This window comes from Rhinatrema bivittatum, chromosome 15 (genome assembly GCF_901001135.1).
Source record: "Rhinatrema bivittatum chromosome 15, aRhiBiv1.1, whole genome shotgun sequence".
NCBI lineage: Eukaryota > Metazoa > Chordata > Amphibia > Gymnophiona > Rhinatrematidae > Rhinatrema > Rhinatrema bivittatum.
In genome coordinates this window covers 59,892,132-59,916,434 of record NC_042629.1, presented here as the reverse complement: position 1 = coordinate 59,916,434, position 24,303 = coordinate 59,892,132, and the positions used below count along the sequence as shown (strand labels likewise).

General features: G+C 43.9%; 1 protein-coding gene across 2 annotated transcripts; it reads right to left on the bottom strand.

The window, feature by feature from the left end:
• Positions 1–803: 803 nt before the first annotated feature.
• On the bottom strand, positions 804–14,559 carry PPIH (peptidylprolyl isomerase H). 2 transcript variants are annotated; one of them, XM_029578997.1, is made up of 10 exons: positions 14,415–14,559; positions 11,362–11,426; positions 10,543–10,566; positions 9,980–10,024; positions 9,664–9,706; positions 7,832–7,924; positions 6,171–6,258; positions 5,801–5,841; positions 3,662–3,735; positions 804–1,120 (listed from the first exon to the last, which is right to left on the bottom strand). In XM_029578997.1, exons 1-9 carry the CDS (start codon positions 14,478–14,480, stop codon positions 3,667–3,669), a joined length of 534 nt encoding a protein of 177 aa, XP_029434857.1. In that variant the 5' UTR covers positions 14,481–14,559; the 3' UTR covers positions 804–1,120; positions 3,662–3,666. The 2 variants fall into 2 exon arrangements, with proteins under 2 accessions (XP_029434857.1, XP_029434858.1); XM_029578998.1 differs by lacking the exon at positions 14,415–14,559 and adding an exon at positions 14,260–14,382.
• Between the last annotated feature and the right edge of the window lie 9,744 nt (positions 14,560–24,303).

The following is a 24,303-nucleotide window of genomic DNA, read 5'->3' as shown; positions in this document are numbered from 1 at the left end:
CCCCAGACCACTTCTTCCCTTGCCCTTCCCTTCCTACAGTAACCTCTGATCTCCTATCCTTACCCTTGCTTCCCTAGTTGACTTCGTTGAGGTGTTTAAAATGTTAAACCCTACAATCTTTTCCAGAAATCTTACTCCCATATTGGTTTTGTGTTTCCCATTATTGTTCATTATTTTGTTACCTCTGTTACTTGTAAACATTTTGTTTCTTATTTTCTATTCCTGTTCTATGTAAACAGATGTGATGTGTCTACGAACATCGGTATAAAAAAAGCTTTAAACAAACAAACTATAGTTTAATCGGGTAGTTTGTCCTGCATTGTAGGTCAAAAAAGGGTTTTAGCAGCTACCATTTATTTTGGTCTGTCTATTTCCTTTGGGATCCAACTCAAGCAGAAACAGCCTCTAGTGAGATCACAGCACCATGAGCCTTAAGAACAAACCATACTGGATCAGACCCAGGGTGCGTCAGGCCCAGTATCCTGTTTCCAACAGTGGCCAATCCAAGTCACAAGTACCGGGCTGATTTGGCCAGTAAGCTCACTGCTTTCTAATGACAAAGCCAGAGCCTGGAGATCTGCAGAAAGGGCAGGCAGCAGGAGGAAAAAGGATTGCAGGTCTGAAGTCTGTGGGAAGGGGGCAGCAAAAGAATCAGAGATCCTTTTTTTTTTGGGAGGGGGGGGTTGAGGGTCTGGAGGAAAAATCTGAGGTGTGCTAGCAGAGGGGCATGTAGCATGGAATCAGTAATGCCTAGGGGCAACAAGAGTCCCTGAAAATTAACATTTAAAAAAAGTGAAACATGATCACTTCATGAACATTTTATATAAAAACACATATACAGGTCATTAAAGTACAATTTCCCTTAAATAGAAAAACAGGACTTCACAAGTTCCCCTGCGCTGATTCTGTCTTACCTACATCCCTCTCAAGAACAGCCAATTCCTTCCATAGGTAAAAGACTTTCATGACAAATTTAAGTCACAAACTGCAAGTGAAAAAAGTCCCAAACAAGAGTCTGAAGAATTGATGTAAACTGTAAATTGGCAGCAGGCACAGTGTGGATGATAAGCAGCCCGTGGAGAGGCAGAAAATACCATGGCCTGCAAATGCTGCTAGAAATCTGTGGGCAGAATAGAAAGATTTTAGCAAAGTGCAATTATCCCAAAAATGTCAGAAAATGGGACCTCTCTCAATACTCGTGACCCGCTTAAAAGGGGAAAAAAAAATTGTACCCACTCGGCAATATATTTCAGAAGTACATATGATAAGAAATATGAGCCCTATATTAATTTTTAAAAAGTTATCACATTTGAAATGCATGTTAGCGTCTCTCAGAGGTTGGATGGAACAGTGCTACATACAATGCGCTTTCTCCCCACTGGCCACAAAGCCACAGAAGACATTCTGAGGTGGATGCAATAGTTGTGCTCAGCCTAGTGCACAGCTGGACATGTTAGAATAACTCCAGACGCAGTAGTGGGAATGATGTATCCAAAAACGCATGTCCAAACAACCGTGTAGCCAATAGCACTCAACAAGTGTAAATGCATGTAGATGAGACTATTGGGCATTACCCCCAATGCAAACCCCCTCCCTCCACAAAACGCTGTGTGCCCAATGCGCACTTTTTAACTCGTAAAAATTTAACGCAAGCGCTGGAGCCGGCGTTAAGTCTTGCAGCACATCAAGGGCTCAACTGAAAACAAAAATACCGCTTTTCTGTGATTCCTCCTACTTAGTATCATCGTGATATTAAGTAGGAGGAGCCACAAAGCAGCATCATGAAAAAATAAAAAGGCTCAACAGGAAAAAAGCATTTTGGGGGTCACGATAGACACGGTCCAGGCCGTGCATATTGTGCATGTGTATTGTGCCAGTAAATTAGCTGCTACGGGATAAAACGGCAGCTCGTATTCATAGTCTGTTTTTGTAACCCACACACATCTCCTGGGTGCCTGATGCCAAGGACGCATAATTTATCCCCAGCGTGCCAGCTCATTTGATTGAGCGCCCAGGAGAGGTGTATATGTGCACGTTTTTTTTTGCACAATGTTGCATTGGCCCCATAGTGTGAACTAAGCAGGTACCATAGATGTCAAAATGGGATGGACCCAGGGTCCTAGTTTGTCCAAAATCTGGCCCTTCCTGCAGAATTGCTGTGGGAGATTCTAGGGCCACATCTGGAAGGCAGCGGCCGGTTAGTACTGGGAGGAGGGGCGCAGCATGCGCCAGCTGTACCCTCCACATTTGCAGCTCTGGGCCTGACTGCTGCTTTGAACTGCATGGGACTCTACAGCCACACCAGTGGTCAAGCACTATTCTTCCTAACCAGTTCTTGTGCCAAATTAGCACTTAGTGGTGTATAATTCAACTGGAAAAGTTTCAGGGGACATCCCAATTTTAACCCCTAAATATTTGAGGTACTCCTTAGCTCACTTAAAGAGGAACTGTCTTTTCAGATTAGCAATCATTGTATCGGAAAGATTACTAGTCAACGTTTCAGTCTTAACTACGTTTACCTTAAACCCCGAAACATTTTTCTGTTTTCTATGACAAATTTGTACCCCGATATCACCAGGTCCCATTGGAGACATGATGGAAGGAGAAAAGCCAAACTGCCTATTATGCCTTTATTATTCATTTGCATTTATGTGTAGCTGCGAAGCCTGCATCAGCTCGCAAGATAAGAGACACAACGATACATTATTAAAATAAATCTCTTCATTAAGTGCCATGCTTTAACTCTCCAATATTATATTTTAGCATTCTGTACAGCCTGGCAGAACTACCGTAAGCTTGCTGGACAGACTGGATGGACCATTTGGTTCTTTTCTGTCGTCGTTTCTATGTAGAGAGACAGTGTAAGGGGTGGATTTCCATTCACAGCCTGTAATTTGAAATCCTTTGCACTTGTGTAGATTCCTTCAACCTATCAGGCTATTCTAAACTCCCCTGTTTTGCCAGTGCCCTTTGAAGATACCTTCCTCTGAGCCATGTGCTCCTGAGCAACGGTGGGCTTTAAAAGCAGCACTCTCTCCTTTAAATCTAAGTGCCAGCAGCCTGCTTCTACTCTGGTTTAAGGTGAAGCCCATCCGGTTGGAACAGAATCCCCCCTCTCCCAAAATGCTCCCCAGTTCCCAACAAATGCAAAACCCTCTTTCCCTGCATAATGAGGGCCAGAGCTTTATGGAGGACCCAGGAAAATGAGCCACGTCTGAGGACCTCGAGTTGCAATTTCTCCCTTTTACCACTAGAGGGGGGTGCTCATTGCATTTTACAGAATGGGATGCCTGCCTGCTCCTCAGTGATAGTACAGCTGATGCCTTGGCTGCTGAACAAGGCGTGTAGTTTCTAATGACTTGCACTCCAACCATCCGAAACAGGAAAGAAGGTGAAACAGAATGGCTACACACACACTGAAGGCAAATATTTGTGATCAGGATCCATAGTGAGCAATAGGAGATGAGAAACACATAACAGGAAGGCTATCACACATCAGCTAAAATAAGGTGTAATCCAAGAACAGGAAGTCAGGTGGCAGCAGGAAGGAGAGACAAATTACTGGATGAAGTTAGAAGCCGGGGAAAATGCAACAAAGTAACAGTCCCGCAGGAACTAGCACAGAAGGAAGAATGAGAAATGCAGCTGGGGGATGCCTTACCTCTCCTACATTTCTCCGCACTGAGCGATCACAACCGGCAGCTTGGGTTTGTTATTAGGGCCAGTGGGCACGTTCTGGAGAAGAGGAAGAGAGAGAGACGGGTATGGTTACAGCAGGGTGGAGCAGGCGGCAGGAACAATACTGAGAGGGGTGTGGGGACGCTGCACCACAGCTCTCGCAAACTGCACTCGGTTTGTTATATGAAGAGACGCCAGGACGTTTCCCAGCGCTAAAAGGTTGGGCTCATTTTAGATTACAGACCCCTCCCCCTACCTTCTGAGATGGGATTTAAGGGATCGGGCTGGTGTTGGACAAGAACTCAGTGGGAGCCTTAGCGTTTCATCCTTTCAGGGAGTCACCACCCCAACGTGTAAAATATTCTCTCCGTGTTCTGGACAGAGAAAGTTTGGTGTGTCCATTGTTTTTTTTGTAAATGAGGGAGCAAAGAAAAAACAAAACAACCTCAAAATATTAAGCCTGAGCAATGAATTTTATTTCCATATATTTCTTTTGAATTATTCTGTAAGGATGAAAGGAGTAACTCATGTTTAAAAAAACTGTATAGTTCTCTACAGGGACAGGAAGGGCTCACAAGCTTAAAAATGTGAAAACTGGGGACTGTCATTGGTTTTGTGTATTTCCATGTTCTTTTGTACTGTATTATGGCTGATTCCCAATAAAAAAGTATTTTAAAAAAAAAACCTGTATAGAAGGTATGTTCTATTTGGTTAAATAATAATTTTGAACGGTATTTGGCCACTTATTTTACATAGTTAAAACTCTTTATTTTGGTTGTTAAGAATCCCATCAAGAATTCTTTGTCCCTCCCGACGCAGCCGGGTTCAGCGAAACATGGATCCATGTCAGGGGACCCTATTGAGAACTGTGTTGTCCTGACAGATGAGCAATGGAGTTGCCATTTTGGATGCAAAATTAAAAATTATCTTCTTCACGATTTACTTTAAAGTTTGGGACTCAATTACTTTGCTTGCAGCTCCTTGGATGTTGATTTAATATTTGGAGTGCAATTCTCTGCTCCTTTCTTTGTGTTTTAAAAACTGTATTGCCCACCAAATCAAGAGCGAGCCATCAAAAAGTTCTTTGCAAAGTCTCACGTGTCTTGGAGATCCATTTTAGGGGGTACCTTTTTTTTCCCCCTATTTCCCACACCTTGCATCTTTTTAACTGTCTCAGTTTCACACAGATCTAATTGCCCCTCAGGCACCTCTAGTAACGGACTGCCTTGGTGATGTCACTGTGCACGTGGAGTGTTTTCTAAGGGTGGGCAGAAGCAGTCATTCCTGTTGTTGGTGACAGCACAGAGGCATTTCCTTTTTGGGATAGCAAGTAGCGTTCTCCATTTTCAAACTTCTGCCTCTCATCACTGCAGCAAAACATTTAGTAGTGTCTGTCCTGCTTTATGTAGAAAAACCAAAGAGGGTGTATGGTTTCAGTGTATATTCTAAAGATTCAAGCTTATATTAAACAAATTGGGTTTGGTTTTTTTTAAAGAACTTTAGAACACATTTAACATATTTAGGTGACAGTGTGTCCCACTGGAAGGTGTCATTTTGGACTTTAGTTTAGGCACAGTAACCAAATATTAGACGTTCTACACAACCCATGCTACCCCTGTTGAGGAAATGCTGGACCAGTGTCTGGGATGGTCAGTTTTGACAAAAGTTAAGTAATCAAACATATCTTCTAAGTCCAGCAATCATGTTTCTCCAAGGATTCCATTAATTCTGTATGTGCAATATTGGAAAATTCTTTAAAAAAAAACCACACCTCAGACCAAGGGATTGAAATTTGCCATCAACCAGACATAACAGCATAGGCAGTTCATGCAAGCTGTCTGAGGCATTATTCTGATAACCTATATTTACTTATTTATAATCATTTATTACAATACAATTTGCTTCTAATTGAGTGATCACATCTCTCTCCAGGATCAACCCCTGAGCTGTAAGCAGCCGCTGGTACCCACAGGTGGGAATATTTCTGAGGCTGGCCTGAATTTCAGGATTTTTAACATTCCGGAGGCATGAGAGTGGGAACAAATGCATGCTTTATTTAAAAGGGCACCATGGCCTGCACTACTCCGTGCTCCATATATAACATTAAGGAAAATTCACTCACCTCAACCTTCCTCATAACTAGAAGTCCATCAATTATTTTACCTAGGAAACCAAAAAATGTTTTCTGGATTAGAAAACATTTCTTCACTGTATACTTGGTGCCAGTTAGTTAAACAGTTATTGTATGACTGAAGCTTTCAACAGAACGTCCCTCTCTGCCGCTTTGTGTACTACCAGAAAGAGATGGTCACGCTCGCCCGCGCCCTTATGTAAAATTTTAAAACTTTGGACATTATACATCTAAACGTTTATTTGGTGGGACGTTATGCTGGGCTTCACACATCTCGCCTAACTGAGCGAGACGCAGGGTGTGAAACGTACAACAAATGCTGGCTGAGCACGGGGTGAATGTTAAGGAGAGGGCTACTCACCAAACACAACATGTTTCCCATCCAGCCAGTCACACTTGGAGCAAGTGATGAAAAACTGGCACCCGTTTGTTCCTGGGCCGCTGTTTGCCTGTTTTAAAATGGCAAAGAAGAAAGATCAATTAATAGAAGAAGTGGAACTGCACCACAATTCGTTTCTATAACAGCACGGCATGGGGGAATTGGAGAGGGGGGTCTCCCTATAGTGTCACAGTCCCGGGGGACAGGGGGCTCCCCTGCAGTGTTACATCAGGGCTCCCTGCAATTCGAATGATCCACAGGGGTCCCAAACTCCTGCAGCTGTTCTACGGTTGACACTGCCTTGATTTTAATCCTCTTCTCACCCCATCAACGTGTGTTCAGCAGTGTCGTAACGGACCTCAACCATCTATAAAAAAAAAAACAAAAATATGCACCGTACCAGCAGTTCCACTGGCAAAAAAAAAAGTGTATGGAAATGGACAAAGCTACAATAACCGCAAACAACTGGCAAAACCTGTCAAAGATAGGGCATTAGCCTTGAAGAAAAACCATCTCCAATAGCACTTGCGGGGCAGCGGCGGCGATATATATATTAAGACATCATTGCACCCGGCAAACTAAATAGAATTTGGCACTACCATGTCCAGAAACGTCAAGTGCCAGGAAGCCTCGAACATCCATCGCTATTTTCAAACCACCACCGGTAGCAGCTGCTGTGGGGTTGTGGGCAGAGGAAAAGGAGAGCCAAGAAACGCAACGAGTGAGGACAAAGCGGAGTGGGGGGGAGGATACAGTTTCCCACCCCCAGACGTGATTCTCTTTCCTTATTCTCTCCTTGGGTTTAGGGCTAGGGAACCTGTGGAAGAGGTGCTCCTTACTCTAGTACGGTTTATAAGCTGCCGAGTTTGATAAGGACACGACAGTGATATCTGTCAGATAAGTGATGGGCACTGGCCTGAAGAGTCCCACGGCTCTGTACTGCCACCGATGGAGATTAAAAATGAAAAAAAAAACCACAAAACCACCTCATGCATCCAGCTTGGGTTTGATTTGCGCAATCATTCCCAGTCTGCCCAGCTTTTCGCCTGTTTCCTGAACGTAGCCCAGTCAAAGCACACCTCACACCTGCTCCACGTGCATCTTTCTAGCTAATAAGTGCCGTCCTTAATAAAAAGGCCACGAGTTGCCTTACAAAGACAGAGCAAAGCCAAGCTCTTTGGATTACAGTTTCTAGATTTCCCCTCCTGTAAGTTTCCATTAAATTACACGGAAGTGTGATGGAACTTCAAGTTTTAAAATTTAGAAAAAAAAAAGAAAAATGCTGGCGATGAGACCTGTTTACTAGGCCCTGAGATGGGCCCTCTGAGGCCTCAGTGCAGTAAGACACCCCACTGTAAGCATAGTGGATGTTGCCACAAAAATAGTAAAATCTCACAAAATATTCCATATTTTAAGGATTAATAGAATAAACACTCTTTATACAAACTTCTAGTGTTCTACCTTCAGCATCAGGTCATTTTATTTAAAAATCTCTGGAAACTGACTGCAGAACAAAATCCTCTCTAGAAAAAAAAGTTACCACCGCTTTTCGTGCCAGAACCAGAAGCCCAAGTAGTAGTGAGAGCCCAGGATGGCAAGCCAGCGAGATCCCACTGTATTTCCGCCCCGTGCCACCTACTCACCATGGAGAGCAGGCCAGGCGCAGAGTGCTTCAGCTTCAGGTTCTCGTCTGCAAAGGGCCCCCTGTATATACTGGCCACACCAGTGCCGTCTCCCTGTAGAAGCAAGAAACCTTAGCAACTGTAAGATCTGAACCTGTGTCTCCCCCCCCCCCCCTCAGAACCGCTTCTGTCCACGGGGACAGTCTCTCCCTCACACCCTCTTCTCTGCAGACTCTTAGCCAATCTCACTCATTTTCTTCTGGCAGTGAACTTGCTTATGCTACATTATGCATACTGTAGATACACTTATTTTATGTTACTTTTTCCCATTACACTGAGTGGTTTCAAAAACATCTGAATATTTCTTGAATTCTCTCACTTATGTCTTTTATAATTGTTTAAAAGGCCTGTAATGTCAATTTTTGCAACATATCATTTGTTCTGTTTATGATTTACTCATACGCTTCTTACAAATCTATGTATCATGAAGGTGGTCCCCTTCTGAGCTCCTGATACAGCCACTTCCCATCGCTCACTGGTTTTGTGTAGCTTTTCCTCACTCCCAGTTGTACAATATTTCCTTCCCTCTTAACTGTCTCGGCTCCATTGTCCCTGTTAGGGTAGGACTCTTTCCAGAAGGCATAATGCACACTGGATATAGGGATGCTAATAAGTATGCCGCTAAGGCTGACATCGCTGAGAAGTTATAAATGATTGGCTGTGCTTCTGGAAAACGTTTCTAATCTTCCCCCTAAAACATAGGCGAATAAATCTGAGCACTGCTGAATTCAAGGCATGCGTGCGCACACACCAGCAGTATCCCTTGTAGATGCTCAAATTGCTCAGGAGCGGTGGTCCCCCAGCCCGCAGCAGTCGTGTGCTGTGCACCTCCTCTTACCCCTGTGATCACCTGTTTGCAAAAGCAGTTGATTTTAGTTTTTAAGATTAAAAAAAAAAAGTGATGAATGAGGCATAGCTTGTGTTTTTAGGAAAGTTTATATTCATTTTCAGGAGTATAGTCATTACTTATTTTGTTTAGGAAATAGCCAGCCTACCATTCCAGGCAGTGAAAACATTCAGAATGAATTAGACAACACAAAAATATAACCGAAAACTTTGTTCTCCCAATTACATTAAGCTCGGCAGTTACAAAGAGAGGATGCCCGAGTCACCTGGGGCCTTCGTTCTTGAAAGAATTTCCTCAAAGATCAGCAGATTCAGGGCCAAATGCTTGTGCTAATAGTACTGTCTGGATTTTTTTTCTTTAAATGTCTTCTTAAAAGCTCAGCTCTTAATTCCTCGGTTTTGTTTTTACTTCTGCGTGTAATCAATTAAATTATCGTGGACTAAGGAGTCTAAAACAGGAATCTGGATACAGAAAAGGCTGGGTTACCAGATATGCCCCATGGAATCCAGAAAAAAAGAGGCCATGTTACCGAACGCGAATATAGAGTGGTACAAGGAAGACAAAGAGATTCTTCATGGCCAAGACTTATGCCACCAATCAGACCTCGCCGGATTATTATTTTTTTTTTATATCTAACTCTCCAATATTATATTTTAGCATTCTGATAAGCATGGGGGTGACCTGTACAGCGTGGCAGATACTCACCAATTCAGCCACAATCACCAGCCATGCTATCGATCTGGAGGCAGCTCCAGCCTGGGCATTTTCAGGCCTCCAGTTTAAAAGACCCGAGGGTCAAGCATTAAGGAGCCTTGCAAAGATGTGATAATAGCATCCCCTGAAACATAAGCCAAAACTGGCGTGCTCTCATTGCAAGTGGGGAAAAATCTCCCAAAACATGTGAAATCCAATTCTAAAATAATGGTTGGGGGTAGGGACAACTTACGTTTACAAAGTCACCACCCTGGATCATGAAATCTTTGATGACCCTAAAAAATACAAAGCCAAGAGTAGAACACATACATATAGGAGAACAGAGCATGGCGACTGAATGGTATCATATGACTGTCACCCTTCTCAGTGCAACTTGATGCATGAGGCACTAGGAATGTCTAAGCGCATACACGACGCTGCAATTCAGCAAGGGTTGGCAGAAAAACAGAAGCCATTTGCTTGTTCAGCTTTTGCAGTGTGGGTCACATGCCAAGGGCAGGTGTGGGGGATGTTGAAAGTTGCACTAGAGAAGTCCACGCTGGGCTCACCTGTGGAAGGTGCTCCCCTTGTAACCGATGGGGACGCCGTCTTTCCTACGAGACAACAGAAGCCAGGTTACTTGGAGTGGAAGTGTCCCAGCTGGCAGATCAGCAGGTTTACAGCCTCCTCAGGAGCTTGGGAAACCAGTTACCCCTCACTAAATTCCCTCTGCATGGGATTAAATATGATAAGTGAGGCAGTTAATTACAGGTGTTACTGATACTGTAATTAATGAATGGTCCCCTCCTCCCCCCAAAACAGGTCTGATTTTCTGGGTATCAAATTAACCCGAATTTAGACAAAAGGGGCACAAATGTATGCAGATTTAATCACATGCACAGTCATTGTTGATGTCCTGAAAACAGGTTTGGGGAACCCACAATCAGTGCCTTCAGTCATCAGGAAATATTTTAGCTGCACAACCTATAACAGATTCTACTTTTGGGTGGTAGGTATGTCATCTTTTATCAGACCTTGTACTCTGAGCAGCATTATTTTTGATCTAACTGCCAGTATAAACGTCTCAACTGCTCTACTCAAGTCAATAAATATTAAGTAACCAAATACAAACCTGAATTCACCTGTACAAAACTGCCTGAAATGAGAAAAAGATGACCATGAATGCTCAGAAAGCAGAAAATCTGACCAGATTCACTTTTTATGGGCCAGGATCTGAAGTCAACTATGTTTATATTACATACATCTAGGGTTTCCATCCTGTTGGTATTTATCTAGCCCATTTTACTTAAGTGAGGCTGGTAAGACCGCAAAACTGGCAAGTACTGGCAGTCTACTCACTGCCAGCCTGACTTAGAGCAGCAGATACTCTCCCTTCTCAGGCCTCCAATCCCACCCAACAAGTTCCTCACTCCAGGCTCATCTAATCTGAATCAGGGAGCCAGTTGCTAGGAAAGCAACAGCAGACATCATTGACAGTCCCTGCCTCTTTCACCTCCTACTTCGGATGAGATGAGACGGGAGATAGATGTCCATGATGGGCTGAGCATTTTGTAAGGCATGGGGGTGCACTCAAGTTGGCAACCGTAAATACGGGTCCCACATGTGTCTATATCAGTGGCTTGAGCACGGAAGGAGAGGTGGCCACAAGGAGAGTAACAGCGAGTGTAGTCTGAGTGCAGGGACAATCAGCGCACACTCACAAGCTCAACAGTGGCCACCCCTAGGGTTTTCTAACAAGAAGCCTGTGCGTGAGAAGACAGGGCCACTGAATGATTGGCTACTGCTGCCCTCCTAGCATCAGATTGGTCCCTGTGGCTGTCCCCTAAATAACAGGAACCAATCGATGTCAATTTTTAGCACCGTTCCAAACTGAAATTCCCAGGGTCTCAGGGTAATTTAAGGAAAGGAATCGTCAAAGTTTGCATGTTACCTGAAATTTTCTGCTGTCTTTGGTACGATATCAGCAAAGAGTTCCATTTTCATCCGACCGACTTCCTGAAAGCATATATAAAAAAAAAAAGGAAGAACACCATGCAGCTGAAACAGAGCCCAAGTGAAACTTTTAAGCAAGTCTGAAGCATAATGACATTACCAAGACATGAGCCCCCACCATTCATCCTTTGAAGATTATAGGTTTGTTATGTTTTGGGATCCTGGTAGGACTCAACAGCTCTTAAAAATAGTATAGCAGGTACTAAGAGTCAGCTCAGAATGTGTGCAGGCAATAGTAAGTTGTAAGATTTCACTAGCAGAGCTTCGAGTGAACCAGGTTCATCTGTGTGTGCAAAAATGGCCTCAGAGTTCCTGAAAAGCAGGTTTTATATAAAACAGGTTTGAGCAGGGATATGCTGTTCATATTAATGTGCATTTGCCCATCTGTATGTCAAAGAAAACAAAAATATTAAACATTTCCACTAAACAGCAAGCTTCAGTTTCTATGATACTGAAAGTAAATTAGTCATGATTAATTACATGCAAAATATACAAAACACCAGCTTTCCAAATCATAGTAACAGTGAATGGTGGCAGATAAAAACTCAAATGGCCTTATTTAGTTACTAGTGTAAGCAATAAACAAAAATAAGTCAGCTTTAATAAGCCAAAGAAAATCCTTGCACCCCTGCCAAAACTGGACACCCCAAACATGCACAGATTAGGTAGTCTAAGGAACTGGAATGAGTGTCTCAGGAGACAGCCAACAGGGTTTGGGTAACAAGAATACAGCTCAGGCCATTTAAAAAAATACCTCTGTATTCAATGGTGGAGAAGAAAGACAGCACTAGAAGAGCAGGAGTGCCAGCATTAGAAAACTGACAGGTTCTCTAAGGGTGCTTCCAGAAACTAATACGCTCACCATTCACAACAGAAAGATGCTTGAGATCAAAATTAGGCTCAGAATCCAGAACGTAGGTATTGTCTCTGTTAAACAGATAAAATATGAATACTTGCACTTAATTTCAAGTTTATCATTATTCATAGAAATGGCTTGTGACCCAACCATCTGTCTTCTATAATGACAAGCTAGCAAGGAGCTAAGCAAAAACTATTGTGTGGTTGACCTGTTCTGTGGTGCATAGCATATAATTATGAAGCTTGCACTGCTGCTGCCTGTACTGAACCTGTTCTGTGATGGGGCAGTGTGTGTGTGTGTGAGAGAGAATCACTACTTGCCTAGTAGTGACAGCCACCAGATCAATGCACCTTGTCACTGTAGAACTCCTTACTGCCCCACAACTGCTCTTCAGAGGACTCGTGAAAACTCAGCTATTCAAGGAAGCTTTCAGTACCGTTCAGTGACATACACCTAGCCAACACTGGGTCCAGAGCCCCCTCAATCCCTGTACTATTTTACAATCTTAGCTCTTAAATTACTTATGACTCACTGCAGTCAACTCATGGCAGAATCTATAAACCCCGTGCAACTGCCTAAACACATATATTAACTACCTCCCCAATCCAAAGGTACTTGCCTATGTTTCCTGGCACACAAAAATTATCCTGTCTCTTATGTGCAATGCAACATTATCCTAACTGGAAGTTGTGCAGGATACTTGAAAGAGCAACCAGTAACTGTATCACTTCCCTGCTTCATCAAATATGCTGTACTTTACACCCTGCTACTCGGATCGACTAAGCTATTGTATAGCATTGGTCTCATTGAACTCTCCCATGATAACTGTTCCAGCACAGCTGCTATAACATTAATCAAATGCAACCCATTATGGGGTCAGAATTTCTAATCCAACTCTGTAACTTGCTTTGAACTCTCTGGTTGGTAAAGTTTGCAATAAATGAAAGGATTCTAGTGCTGCCTGTGCTGAACCTGTTCTGTGATTGGGCAGTGGGTGAATAAAAGGGAAGGGAGAGGGGAGCTTACACTGCAGATGCCTATGACTCAAAAACTAGAACAAATTTCTGGAAATAGGCAGAAAATAAGTTACTGTAAATAAACTACACAAGTTTTCATTTGCTCCAATACAAAAATAGATTTTCTAGAATTTCTAGGGCATCCTCTTAAAAAAAAAAATAAATCTCCAGTCAAATCAAAAAAGAACATTTGCTACCGAACCAGATTCTGAATGAAGGACATTATTAAAAGATCCAAGGCAGCATTGATGTATCGGGGAAAGTCCTATCAAACTAATCTTACTAATTTTTTGGATTGGGTGACTAGAGAATTGGATCAAGATGGGATCTCCTTGAATTTCAGCAAAGCTTCTGATATGGTCCTGCATAGGAAGCTCATGAATAAAATGGGAAGATTGGGAGTGAGCACAAAGGTGGTGGCATGGATTACAAACTGATTTTTTTTTTTTAATTTGCACAAACCTGATTACACTGTCATTATGTTGTATGTAGATGGAGGCGAGAAAATGCTTTATCATCCATTTTAGAATAAGGCTATAACAAAATATGGAAGAACTGAAGGGGTCTGAATTCTTTCTGAATGCACCGTAAGAGAGATGGTGTAGGGGAGATATGACACAGACCTTCAGATACCTAAAAAGTTTTAATGATGCACAAACTTCAAATCTTTTCCATCACAAAGGAAACAGTAGAACTTGAAAATCAATGAATTTATCCCATGCCTCTTTGACTACTGGGTCCCAGGTAGCTAGGAAGCAGAGGCACACATGGAATACGCATGTTCTCAGAAAAGGCATATATGTTTGAGAGCCACCGCTGGCGTCTCAGGTTGCTGGGAGGTACTGAGAGCAGAGCCAAGATGCTGGATTAGATCTGAGCATAATGAATTTTCTGTGGCAAACCTGATTAAGACAGAAAGCAAAGACTATTCAAGAAGTACGGTGTGTAGGTAAAATCGAACCTAGCGCCAGTCTTGCCTGCTCGGTACGCATGCGCCCGAACAGCTGTGGCTCCCTTCTCGGCACCCATACGTAAAAGCAGCGGGGTTTCCATTTCAGTTCCCGCTGAAGGTAGATCCATCCCGTCTGGGAAAGGCTGTTTTGGACCACATCTCACCTGGCCGCCTATGGTGACGTCAAAGAAAACGATCGGATTGTTCGGATTAGACGCGGGAACAGCCATGGCGCTGCGACCCGGAAGCAGAAGAGCGCGCGCGCATGCGTGCCGTCTTTCTATAGTCACCGCTGATGTTTGCGCCTGATTGGTTAACTCCTTATTAATTTTTTCCGGATTGCACACCTGCTAGGAATTTAGAACTGCGCAGGTCCTAGTCTCGGATTCAGAAAAGAATTGATTCATTGTGGGAGGGAAGATAAGAAGCTAGATTAACAAGTGAAGATTAGAAGGTACCCTTTAGCTTGCACTTGAGCGTGCACAGGTTGTAGCAAGGACTTTTGCGTGTAAAAAATGAGCATTCTTTAACTGGAGCATTCCTTAATTGGAGTACTGCATAGCGCCCTCGCATGAAAATCCCACACAACTGAGGGCATTAAGCAGTATTCCCAGATGCAGAGAGATGGCACCTGGACAGCAATGGAACTTAACTCCAACACTCCAGCACTATAGAAAAAATAATACAAATTGTAAACCTCTGGGTAAGTGTTGGCAGCCGCCACTACTTAAACACATGCGGGCCGATACAGTAAAAACCGCGGGAGAGGCGAGCGCCCGCTATCCCGACGCGCACCCAGGCCACTCTCCTGGGCGCGCGATCGAGTATTTAAATGAGGGTCTGCTGTTAAAGTAGGCACTAGGAACACTAGTGCGTCCCTAGCGCCTTTTTGACAGAAGCGGCAGCTGTCGGCGGGTTTGACAGCCAACACTCAATTTTAGGTGTCGGTTTTCAAACCTGCTGACAGCCTCGGGTTCAGAAAATGGATGCCGGTTAAATTGAGCATCCGTCTTCCAACCCATGGGCAGATTTTACATTTTTTTTAAAATTTTGGGGCCTCCGACTTAATATCGCTATGATATTAAGTCAGAGGGTGTTTTCTGTACACTTTCCCTGGGCCGGCCAAAATTAACTTCTGCCTTTGGGCACATTTTACTTTCTGTATCGCGTGGGAATAACTAATAGGCCCATCAACATGCATTTGCATGTTGCGTGTGCTATTAGTTTCGGGGGAGTTGGCCTCGCGAAACCCATACTGTATAAGGGGTAAAAATAGCGCATCGAAAACACGCGGCCAAACCGGGGCTAAAGGTGCGCTCGGCTGATAATTATTGATTTATCCAGCTATCTGGTAGCTGCTTTCCGCTGCCAGATAGATAAATCAATATTTGGCTAAATGGCGATGGTGTCTGCTGCCCCAACACAATAGTTGTCAGAGACTGCCCCTCCCCTCTGTTCCCGAGTGTCTGAACACACATTTTGCACGTTTATCTCATGATGCATTAGCTTACTGCATCTGAATTTTAAAAATAACCCGGATGTTAAAAATGTGCATTACAAACTAGTGAACATTTTTTAGCGCCCAGATTATGGCATAGTCCATTAGTTATTAGTGTTTGTTTTATCTGTGTTGCAACAGGCAGTTCCTTTCCTGCAGCTCTACTTCCTGTATACAGAAATGGAAAGAAGAACTGGGCAGCTCCTCAGCACCAGAGCTGAATTATGGGCCTGCCCCTGCCTACCCTCCCCATGCTAATTGGCAGATGTGAGGAGTTGAGGGGTGGGCCCCTCTGACTGGAAGCATAGGGAAAGGAGGAAGAGCCACAGCTCAGGCTCCCCCTCCTCTCTGGCAGTAGGTTTCATCTGCTCTTCCTATACATCGCTGGAATGCCAGAAGAGAGAAAAAGGAAGGGGACATTAGGAGTGGAAAGAGAGAGATGGGTACAGACCAGAGGAGGGAGGGAGAGAAGTCAGTAAGGTACAGGGGATAAGAAGAGAAATAGATATGAGGGCATAGACTGGATGGAGGGGGCACAGGGGCTAAAAGATAGGAGACCATGGGATAGTGGAGAATGGGGGAGGGTCACAGGAGCTGGAGGAGGGAGAGAGACAGTGGGGACATAGGGAACGGAGGAAAAAGATAAGAATCAGGTTCAGGAGCAGGAGGCAAATATATACCAGTTCAAGAGAGGGCTAGGGGCACCCCACTTCCTCAAGCAATAGTCTGTGGAAAAGTTAGCACCTCTGTCTGGGAAAGATCCAAGTCTCAGGGCAAGACAAGAAATCACTGTGCACATAAAACTGTTTTGTCACAACTCCCTACCCTTATTCTCTAATTCCCCTCCTCCCTTCCCAGCACCAGTCACAAAGATCCCTTTCTGCCCAAAATAAATTATCTGGTCACACAAAATCAGAAAAAGACTTTATTTTTATAAAGAAAGTTACAAATTTACATTACTTAATATGAAAATCTATACAATTGTGCCACAGAAATTCAAAAATTTTGTCGCAGAATTTAACATTGAACTGCCATAGGAAACAGAGTTTTGCATGCATAGGTATTTTATGGTACCTTTCTGATATATTTTGATCCCAGTAGCCCTGATTTCCAGTGATATGTTGCATGTATGCATGAATACCACCAATGGCCAAAAGTTTTGTTGGGCTATCAACTCAGTTTCTAGACAAGCTCTGGTTTATCCGAAAAGGTTCTGAATTCTCACTTTTACAAGAGAGATTTTTTGAAACATCATTAAATGATTACAACATTTTGTGACAGAAAACGTGAATGTCTGCATTGAGTCTATTTCATATTACTTAGCTGGAAACCAGGCAGTTAGTGAGCTGGGTTTAAAAAAGGTTGGGATGAGTTCCTAGAGAAGTCCATAAACTGCTCTTAATCAATAGGGAAAAGCCACTGCTTGTTGCCAGCATTAGCAGCTTGGGATCTATTTGATGTTTGGGTACTTGCCAGGTACTTGTGACTTGGATTGGCCACTGTTGGAAACAGGATACTGGGCCTGATGGACCATTGGTCTGACCCAGTGTGGCATATCTTATGTTCTTAGTCCAAGCCTTGCTGTAGAAAGTCCAAAATCTAGGGCAACAGGACCTTTTTGGCTGACAGACCTCTATCCGCATACCAGTCTTCCAAATCCTTTCAGACTAGTATATGCTACTGAGGTAGAAAAGTTTTTAGTTCGCAAAAGAATATTCATCACACCCTGTGAATAACTTCTTGAATAATCTTTCCCTCTCAAGGGCCAGCCATAAGACAAAACCAAGACAGATCTTAGAGTATCACAGACCTTGGCGTAACAATCCCCTTAAACTGCGGAAAAACCACCAGCTTGCCACCCAGTAATCTCACTTGATCCACATACCAGGGTTTTCTCAGCCAAACTGGGCACCACCAGAATCACAAGTCCGTAATGACTAGATATCCTTCTATCTATTAAGGGACAAGGCAGAAACATATAAAGAAGACCCCTCAACAGCCACTCCTGGAGAACAGCATCTAAATCTGATGAACTCCTCTTTGAACGAGTAGATGTGAATCGGTTATTTACACTTTTGGATAATAGAAGGACTAGGGGGCATTCCATGCAGTTAGCAAGTAGCACATTTAAGACTAATTGGAGAAAATTCATTTTCACTCAACGCATAATAAAGCTCTGGAATTTGCCGCCAGAGGATGTGGTTAGTGCAGTTAGTGTAGCAGGGTTCAAAAAAGGTTTGGATAAGCTCTTGGAGGAGAAGTCCATTAACAGCTATTAATCTAATTTACTTAGGGAATAGCCACTGCTATTAATTGCATCAGTGGCATGGGATCTTCTTAGTGTTTGGGTAATTGCCAGGTTCTTGTGGCCTGATTTGGCCTCTGTTGGAAACAGGATGCTGGGCATGATGGACCCTTGGTCTGACCCAACATGGCAATTTCTTATGTTCTTCCTTCAACTGAAAAAATATTTCACATTGATATTGACACGGGCATATTTAACTGGCTTCTCTCACTTGTCAAATATCATGGCAAAGGCCTCCTCGGACAGGGACCACGCCCCTAGGTCCAAGGAGTTCAGACTGAGAAAATCCGCCTGCACATTTTCTGTGCTCACGGTGTGACTTGCAGAAAACATCCTTATATGTTTTTCTGCCCAAATTTCTTTTGCATCTTGCAGGCATCTGGTTCCTCCCTGATGATCCACATATGCTACCACCATCACATCTGCCTGTCCTTGAACTAGAGGAGCGAACTGCAACTGAGACTTCCTTATTGCTCTTATTTCTAAGCAGTTGATATACCATCTTACTTCCTCCAGAGACTGAGACCTGAGCTTCTTGATTTAGACCATGAGCTCTCAAACCAGCATTTGTCATCACTGTGATCCATGATGGAGGGTCAAGATCCACTCCCAGTTGAAATTCTCCAACACAAGCCACCATTTCAAACTCTTCCTGACAAAGGAAGTCTTATGGAATAATCTTGAGACTGAGGAGGCCATCTGGAAAGCAATTCCTTATGCAATGGCCTCATGTGAGCTGTTGCGCAGGGAACTAAGTCCAAAGTTGCTGCCATGGACCCCAAAACCTGAAGATAACTATGCCAAGAACTCAGCAGTCCTTGTTCCTGATCCTGAAACTTCCAAATCCTTTCCTGTGTCAGTTGAACTTGGATGACCTTCATGTTGAACAGTGCTCTCATATATTCCAAGGCTTGAGAAGGTACCAACTTACTTTTCCTGTGGTTGATAATCCAGCTCAAACTCTGCAAAAGCTGCCTCGTCCTCTTGGACTGATTTTGCCTTGATCAACCAATCAGCGAGGTAAGAGTGTACCAAAATTCTATCTTAGCAGAGGGTCTCTGCAACTACCACCATCACCTTGGAAAAGGTTCTTGGAGCAGAGGAAATGACCTCTCAAACCAACAAAACAAAGATATTTTTCATGATCTTGCATCAGAATGTGAAGGTATGCCTCTGTCAGATCCAAGGAAGTCAGAAATGTCCCCTGCTGTACCACTAACAATCAATGATCTCCATTTTGAAATGTGTTTTTAGATCTTTGTTGACCTGTTTTAAGTCCAAAATAGGATGAAAGATTCCTTACTTCTTTGGAACCATAAAGTAAATGGAATAGCTTCCTTGACATTTCTAGAAGCTGGGCAGCTTCTTTAAACCTACTATAATAGGGATCTCTTTTGAATTCACATCCTTTGTACTATTTTCTTCTGCAATATGCAAAACTTTTAAGGATTATGAAATCAGAGAAGGGAGCTCCTCCTTATAAATAATAAAAAAAAAAGTATGACCATGTGAAACTCCCCCCCCCTCCTCTACAGAAGAATACTTCCCCTCTTATCTTCCCATCGCTATCTCTAAACCATTAACATCAAGACGAGAATCATCCAATTTGGAAGATTCCTCAACCTCCATAGTACATGCCTCTTTTTTTGGGTGGATACTGAGTGTCCTCCTGACTGAGTAGAAGCCTTGGGGGAAAGAACCCCCAGAGACTGAGCTCTGACCCACACACAAAGCTTGGTGAAATCATTACAAAAATTCAGCTGATAGATATTACCAAGAATGAGCAGATCATCATCAGAACATCAGATATGCCATACTGGGTCAGACCAAGGATCTATCAAGCCCAGTATCCTGTCTCCAACAGCGGCCAATCCAAGTCACAGGTATTTTCTCCAATTTGTTTTAAATGTGCTACTTGCAAACTTCACTGAGTGCCCCTAGTCCTTATATTATCCGAAAGAGTAAATAACCATTTCACATTTACCCATTCAAGTCCTTTCATGATTTTGTAGGCCTCTATTATATCTCCTCTCAGCCATCTCTTATCCAAGCCATACAGCCCTAACCTCTTTAGCCTTTCCTCATAGGGCAGCCGTTCCATGCCCTTTGTCATTTTGGTCGCCCTTTTCTGCACTTTCTCCAATGCAACTATATCTTTTAGGAGATGTGGCAACCAGAATTGCACACAGTTTTCAAGGCATTTTGACATCAACTGTTTTATTTGCCATTCCCTTCCTAATAATTCCTGTTTGCTTTTTTGACCACCACAGCACACTGAGCTGATAATTTCAATGTAATATCAACTATAACACCCAGATCTTTTTCCAGGGTGGTAACTCCTAATACAGAACCTAACATCATAACTACAGCATGAATTATTTTCCCCTATATGCATCTCCTTGCACTTGTCCACATTATATTTTATCTGACATATGGATGCCCAATCTTCCAGTCTCGCAAGGTCCTCCCTGCAATTTATCACAATCCGCTTGTGATTTAACTACTCTGAATAATTTTGTGTCATCTGCAAATCTGATCACTTCACTGGTCATACCCCTTTCCAGATCATTTATAAATATATTGAAAAGCACAGGTCCAAGTACAGATTCCTGAGGGACTCCACTGTTTACCTTTTCCACTGTGAAAACAGACCATTTAATCCTACTTTCTGTTTCCTGTCTTTTAACAAGTTTGCAATCCCTAAAAGGACATCACCTCCTATCCCATGACTTTTTAGTTTTCTTAGATGCCTCTCATGAGGGACTTTATCAAATGCCTTCTGAAAATCCAAATACACCACATTTACCCGTTCGTCTTTATCTACGTTTATTCACCCCTTCAAAAAAAAAAAAAAAATGTAGATTTGTGAGGCAAGACTTCCCTTGGGTAAACCATGCTGGCTGTGTCCCATTAAACCATGTCTAACTAAATGTTTTGTGAATTATTCTTTATAATCGAGCAGAAACCCACATTCCCTGTACATACCCAGATCAATCCAGACTCCTGGGTTTTGTACCCCTGCCAGCAGATGGAGACAGATACATTTTTATTGAAACTGCTATATAACAATTTGCCACCGCAGAGGAAACCCCACGCTTTAAACAGGAGAATCCTTCCAAGGGCCAAACCATAAGACAGAAGAGTCGGCGCCTCGTGAAGAACCAGTCCCTGCTGAAGCTGAGGTGGAAGGTGAAGGGGGGCCTCCACCAGGAGTAGACACAAATCCGCATACCATGGATGCCTGGGCCAATCCGGTGCCACCAGGAGTACTAGCCCCCTGTGGCCTTCGATCTTACGAAATATCTTACCCAGCAAGGGCCTCGGAGGAAAGGCATAAAGCAATCTGTCTTCTGGCCAGACCTGTTTGAGATCGTCTATTTCCAGGGACCACGGATCTCTCCTGCAACTGTAGAAGCGAGGAACCTTCACATAGGAACAGAAAGCCCCAAGCAATCCACAATCAGCTGAAATGCCTCGGCTGACAACACCCACTCTCTTGGGTCTAGACTCTCCCTACTGAGAAAGTCCGCTCTTATGTTGTCCTTTCCTTCAATGTGAGAGGCCGAGATCATCTGCAGATGACCTTCCGCCCATTCCATCAGCTGGGTAGGACCACTCAGTCAGGCATATCATGCTCATCAACTGCCGCACTTGAGACATCAATCTCTAGGTCTGAAATTCCGGTAGGAAAACTCTGTCTTGTCCCGGGTTGAGCCAGACCCCCAGATACACCAACGACTGGGATGGCTGAAGATTGCTCTTGGTCAGGTTCACCACCCAACTGAGCTCCTGCAATAAGATCACCTTGTGTTTCCCCAGGCGGCTCTCTTCCTGAAACTTGGCTCAAATCAGCCAGTTGTCCAAAAACGGGTGTAACAGGATTCCTTCCTTTTGCAAGGCTGCCGCTACACTACCATAATCTTGGAACATGTTCTAAGAGTGGTGGCTAGACCAAAAAAGAAGCACCTGAAACTGATAATGGTGCCTGAACACCGCAAAGCGTAGAAAGCGTTGGTGTTCCAATCAGATGAGAATATGAAGGTAAGCCTCTGACAGATCCAAGGAGGTCAGAAATTCCCCCGACAGCACTGCCATTATTACAGACCTTAAGATTTCCATTCAAAAATGAGTCACCTTCCAGTTATGTTTGACCCTCTTGAGATCCAAGAAGGGACGAAAGGAGCCCTCCTTCTTGGGCACAATAAAATAAATGGAATATTGCCCCATATTTTCTTGAGACATGGGCACCAGAACCACAGCCCTCACTCTGAGGAGCCTCTGAAGTGTAAACTCCATTGCCTGCTTCTGCAGGGAGTGGCAACTGGGCATCATGAACATGTCCCGAGGAATACTGCGAAATTCCATTGCATACCCTTCACGTATCACCTCTAGGACCCACTGGTCTGACGTTATCTCGACCCGCCTCCGATAAAAGAGAGAGACACATCCCCCTAGTTCCTGTTCCGGAGAGGGGTTTGGCAAATCTTCATTGGGAAGCTCGGGAAGGTCCACCACCTAAGCTCACTCCTCTCTTGGACTACCGGGGACGAATGGACTAAGACCTACCGAAAAGCCGAGTCCGCTGATAGGTCATCCCTCTGTAGAGACAAAAACGCCTGGAATCAACCCCTCATGCCAAAGGGTGCTGTTACTGTTCCTTATCCTCCGGCAACTGAGGCACCGGAGACTTGCCCTACTTACTGGCCAGTTTTTCCATCTTGCTCCCAAACAAGAGCGAGCCTTTAAGGGGCATCATAGTAAGATTGGCTTTGGAAGCTGTGTCAGCTGACCAATTTCACAACCAGAGTTCATATCTGGCCACTATCACCGAAGCCACTCCTCTGGCCAAGGTCCAGACCAAATCACAGCCTACTTTTGCTAAAAAGGCGGTAGCAGGCGCCATAACTGCTCTGGAATTCCCTTCAGACTCATCAACCTCCTGAGAGAGAAGCAGACAAGATTTCACCACTAGGGTGCAACAGGAGGCAATCTGTAAATTCATCACCACTGCCTCAAAGGCTTGCTTAAGAATAGCCTCAATCCTTCTATCATGTACATTATTTAAGACCACTCCTTCCTCTACGGAGATAGTCGTCTGCTTAGACACGGCACATACCACAGCATCCAATTTCGGAAAACACAAATGCTCTCTCACAGCCGGATCCATGAGGTACAGGCCTTCCAGTGTCTGACCCCCTTTAAAATTTGCCTCTGGGGCATCCCATTCTGTATCAATCAATTCCTGGATGGCATCCATCACCAGAAAAAAAAACACAAGGCTTTACATAAGGAAACCAAAATGGGATTCTTCCTCGGCTCTGACATGGCATCTGAACCAGGAACACTCAGCTGTTTCAAGGTCTGGGAAATCAGGGCCGGCAGTTCATCTCTATGAAAAAACTGCAACATGGTTCGATATGGTTCCAACCCTGGAAGAATTTCCCCATCTTTCAGAGAATCAGGATCAACCTCATCATCAGTGCCATCTGGATTCCTGTTGGGAACACCCGAGGAGTCCTGGCGCTTAAGCATAGGACTGGAAGAGGGAGGAGCCATCTGCTGAGGGACCAACCGGACAGAAATGGGGGAAGCAGAGGACTACACCTGAAGAAAGGCTTGTAAGCCTTGAAAAAATTCCACCCAAGAAAAAGCAGCTGAGTCCAGACCAAGCTCAGAAGGTACTGGAGCTGGTCCCACAGAACTTTCCTCGCCGGCGGAGGAGCCAGTCAAGGGAGAACCAAGATCTGGCGTCCCCCCAGTCAAGGCTGTGACCAACCCATCATCAGAATGGGAAGAGCCAGGCTTAGCAAAATCTGAGGAAGACAACTCTCCCTGAACATCTGAGCAGCACTAAAACAGGTTAGGAGTCAGGTCAGCTAATATGACAGGCCACACAAATAGGAAGGCTTCTGGCTTACTAGCGCCATCACTGTGGTAAATGTGCTTTGGAATGGCTCGCGCTCAAAAATGCAATGCGCCTAGAAGAAAGAATGGCAAGGTGCACGTGCAACCTGTATGCCAAGTTAAGCGCATTAAAAAGTTTGGGCGTGTAAAATGTGCACCCAAAAACAAGTATACAATGCGTGCACAGAGCCAACACACTGCGCACACCAACTGCCTATAGAGGGCAGCAGAACACGCAAAAGAGTGCACAATATCGGCTGCTGCGACCTACCACGTGATGTGCAAGAAAAAAGCCTAAGTGTGGGACCTAGCCCACTGGGGGCCACTCAACCCGCCAAGCTGCCCA